Genomic DNA, 4,326 nt, shown 5'->3' on the forward strand with positions numbered 1-4,326 from the left:
TCACATGAACAGAAAACATAAATTTTTATTATTTCTTTTGTTCATATATAATTTGGCTCACTCACTAAGAAATTACGAAATAAAATAATAAATTTCTTTAATTACTCCTAATTATTATAAATCATTCCATTCATTCGAAGATGAATTGACAATAATTAGTACTTGATGATAGAAATAAAATAGAAATAACATGATAAACTATCTCTTGATATTTCAAGCTGAATAAGTAAAAATAAACATTTATTTTTATTACTACAATGAATAAGTAAAAATAAGGAAGAAAGTAATGAATATCGTTTTCGCAAAACAAAAAAAATAAAACAAAATAAGTATTGATTTAGAAATTTGAGATAAAGTAATACTCATTCGATCCCATATTTATTGATCATCTTACTAAAAATACGATAATTAGAAACATAATTTTCAAAATCAGGTAGACTTGTGAGTTAACTAATGATAAAGGAATGGCCAACTCAAGTATTACTCATCTGCTTCGCCAACAAGTAAAAAAGAGCACATGGGAGAGATTTTTTGGACAAAATGTACTTCATGAAATTGAAACTCATGCTGAGACCTCTTCAAGCTAGAGATATTATGTCCAAAAGCGGGTTTGATGATCAAAGAGTATCAATTAAATTATTGACTTAAGATAAAATTTTAATAAAATACCTTAAATATATATACGAATTTATTGTTTTTAATCATGACTACTATTTTTCACTCAAATACCTTGATAAACATTAATACACTAAAAATATAATTGTAACAAGAATTCTTGACAACATCAATACACCCTAAGAAATTTATTAATATAAAAAAAATACTTATAAAAATTATGAAAACTTACCAGTTCAATAGGAAAAAATTGGTGTTTGATTGAGAAAAGAGAGGAAAAAAGTTAGTAGATGTGAGAGTAAAGTCAAGCAAAGAGCGAGAAAGACGAGATTGTATTAATTCATAACTTATTATATAAGTTTGAATGTTGTTAAGATTCTCCTACAAATTTGATTCGTTCAAACCTTTTTAGATCCATTAAGAGACCTTTAAAAAAAGAAACAAATGAACTTAATGGGCTGAATCTGAATGATTCAAATCCTGATCTAAAAACCAAATGCACTTGATAGGATGAATCTGAATGATTAAGAATCCGACCTCCATTAAATGCAAACAAATGAGGCCTAAGTGTCTATTTGTGCACACCCAAAATAAGAGAGAATAAATATTAGCTGAATTCAAATTAAATGACATATTTATATATTATGCCTAATTATTTTCAATTATATCAACTACTTTCAAATATCTAATAAATAGGATTAACTCAGTAAACTATGCTTTTATTATATTTTATTTTGAGATAAGACACAAGTACCCTTAGACTATGACAGAAATCACAAAGATCCATTTTAACTAAATTAAGGTCCTATTACCATCAAACTCATTTTCTTTGTAATTTTATACTCATTTTGGCTTATGTAGCACACTTCGTGAATCCACGTAGTTGAGACACGTGAAAGATGTTTGAATGCCATGTAATAGATTCAGGGTAATAGTATTTTAGTTTAATTAAAGTGTATCTCTGAAATTTCGATCCTAGTATAAGAATACTATTTTCGAACGGAGAAACAATATTTTAAGGTCCAAAAGTTGACTAAGTAAGAAAACTTACCAGTATTAACAAAGGACCCATTCAACACGGATTTAGAGAGTATTATACATACACAAATTTCTTCACCAATCTTTCAAATCTCTCAAAAAAAATCTTGATTTCATCAAAACCCCAATGGCAAATACTGATGAATCGAACCCCCTTTTACCCAATCAACAATCTGAAATGAAAGATGAGAAGAAACCCAATAAACCCATTTCTTCAACAACCCCAGCTCCACCTTTTCCGGCTGATCCGGTGAAGCCTTTATCGGCCGCTGTACCGATGGGATGGACAGCTGAAGGGGTTCCCATGGGTCATGGAGTTGTGGGTGACCCGATTATGAATAGGGCTCAGTGGGATTCTGGACTTTGTGCTTGTTTTGGAAGGACTGATGAGTTCTGCAGCAGTGATATTGAAGTTTGTGAGTATTATCTTGAACTTTTTTTAGTTTTTGATTGAGGTGTAGTTGATTGATTGTCGATCGGAATTTATGCTATGATTGAATTAAATGTCTATATTTTCTTGTTTTTAATTATCCTAGCGACCCAAATTAGTTTAGGACTGAGTTTCATTTGATTGATTGTTGTTAGGATTTTGTGCTATGATGGATTACATGTCTCTATTTTGGTTCGAAATTTGTGGGATGATCTTGTTTTTAATTAGTCTTAGCGACCCAAATTAGTTTAGGACTGAGGTTCAATTGATTGATTGGTTGTTCAGATTTTATGCTATAATGGATTAAATGTTTGTGGATCGAAATCCGTGGGATGATCTTTGCTTTATTAACCTTAGCGAGGTTTAGGATTGAGGTATAGTTGATTGATTGATTGGATTATGTGTTATGATGGATTAAAATGTCTCTATTTTTTTTTTTATCAAAATTCGTGGATCGATCTTTTTTTAATTAAACTTTGCAATCTAGTTCGTGGATCGAACATTAATGATCAGGTTTAGAAATTCTAGTTCAGGTGTTGAATTGCAATCTCTAGAAAGGTTCAGCCTTTTCTAAAATCAACTATTGGTCCTTGTGAATGTGTTTATTGAATGATCTCACCATGTATATTGAGTTATGAGCACATATGCTCCTTAAGCCTCCTGCGTTCACGTATTGTCCAAGGAAGGGTCGTACCCCAAATTCCCTTAATTTATTTTTGCTCCTTTTTATGACCTGATCAAGTGAGGAAATAGCTATACTGAGATGGAAGTAGCTGGAACACTTTATTTTTTAAATTGTGTTTCCGTGAATCTTGTTTGTTCTTCAAGAAATAATGTCTATTTTCCGCAAATGCATCTGCTACATCAACATTCGAAGTGATATTAGTTTTCTAGTCATATACATATTGCACAAACATCTAACTCAACGTTTTAAATGATGTTTATAGATAATTGATGTCACCAAACAGTTTTTCAAGGTATTAATCAGTGTAATGTAATTGAGTAGTTTGCGTTCACTAGCAAATCTACAAAGGGAGGACCATTAGCAAGATGCACACATGCTCGTTTCCATATGTATCCCGTGCTTTACTGAATTAATTCTACTTTTGCTAGTTCTTGTGTCTGATTGCTATATTTCTGCAATATGGTTTTCCTGGAACATCAACATACTTTTCCTTTCCGGGATCAAAGTTTTCCGGGTTTCTCCGTAATTTGCTTTTATTATTCATACTGATCTGATAAATGACCATCATGGCTCTGCAGGTTTACTAGGTAGCATGGCCCCATGCGTGCTCTACGGGAGCAATGCTGAGAGACTTGGTTCTGCTCCAGGGACTTTTGCCAATCACTGCTTGCCTTATACTGGCCTCTACCTAATTGGACAATCCTTCTTTGGCTCGAACTGTGTGGCGCCTTGCTTTACATATCCCAGTCGTACAGCTATCCGCCGAAAGTTCAATCTCGAGGTAGGTTGTCTTTCTAAATATTTTACCCTTCTGAAGATGATTTACTTAAGCTCATTCTATGTTATGATCCACAAATTCATTTCTACTTTCAGTGGTATGTATTTCTTCTTTCCAATTGTTCTGTTTCATATCTTCCTCCTCTTTTGTATATATTTTCCGCATCAAAGTGAAAAATCTATTTTTGGAAAGTCCTATGTGGATTTTGCACACTGTAATCTAACCCTAGCCCAAGCTCATAACTGTTGGTCCGGTACGTGTGTATAAGTTTGTTGTAAAGAATACTTTCTAACTGGTAGTTCAGCAGTAAGAGTTGTGTTTGACTTTAAAAGATAAAAGTGGTTCACATGTCCTTCTAAAAAATGGTATAGTGGTTCACACATTCTTATAAAAAAATGTGAAGTGGTTTACACATCCTTATAAAAAAATGGTAAGTGGGTGGTTCACACATCCTTATAGAATATGTAAAGTGGTTCAGACAAAGTTCATTCATATCAATTAACTGGCGACATGACCTGAGAATTGGTTAATTCTCTCTATTTAACTTTTCATTCGGATGTATGTATCTTTTTGGTTAGGATCGGGACTTGATCAGTAAATCTTGAACTTTCTTCGTATAAGGATAGAGATTTGCAGGGATTTATTGCAAAAAAAGTAAAATAGATAAAAGAAGGTAGAGCAACTATTCTGCTTATGACTTGTCAAAAAGAAAAAGAAGCGAATTCAACAGCATACCAGTGTAATCCCACGAGTGGGGGGGGGGGGGCCTGGGGAGGGCGG

General features: G+C 32.9%; 1 protein-coding gene across 1 annotated transcript in view; it reads left to right on the forward strand.

Moving 5' to 3' along the window:
• Window positions 1-1,651: 1,651 nt before the first annotated feature.
• Window positions 1,652-4,326, forward strand: part of LOC102588426 (cell number regulator 8) — a 4,024-nt gene continuing 1,349 nt past the window's right edge. The window contains exons 1-2 of the mRNA XM_006361734.2: window positions 1,652-2,069; window positions 3,347-3,549. Of these exons, the coding sequence (XP_006361796.1) occupies window positions 1,781-2,069; window positions 3,347-3,549 (492 nt within the window). The 5' untranslated portion in view covers window positions 1,652-1,780. The remainder of the gene's footprint in view (window positions 2,070-3,346; window positions 3,550-4,326) is intronic.

Source organism: Solanum tuberosum, unplaced genomic scaffold (assembly GCF_000226075.1).
Source record: "Solanum tuberosum cultivar DM 1-3 516 R44 unplaced genomic scaffold, SolTub_3.0 scf00371, whole genome shotgun sequence".
Classification (NCBI taxonomy): Eukaryota; Viridiplantae; Streptophyta; class Magnoliopsida; order Solanales; family Solanaceae; genus Solanum; species Solanum tuberosum.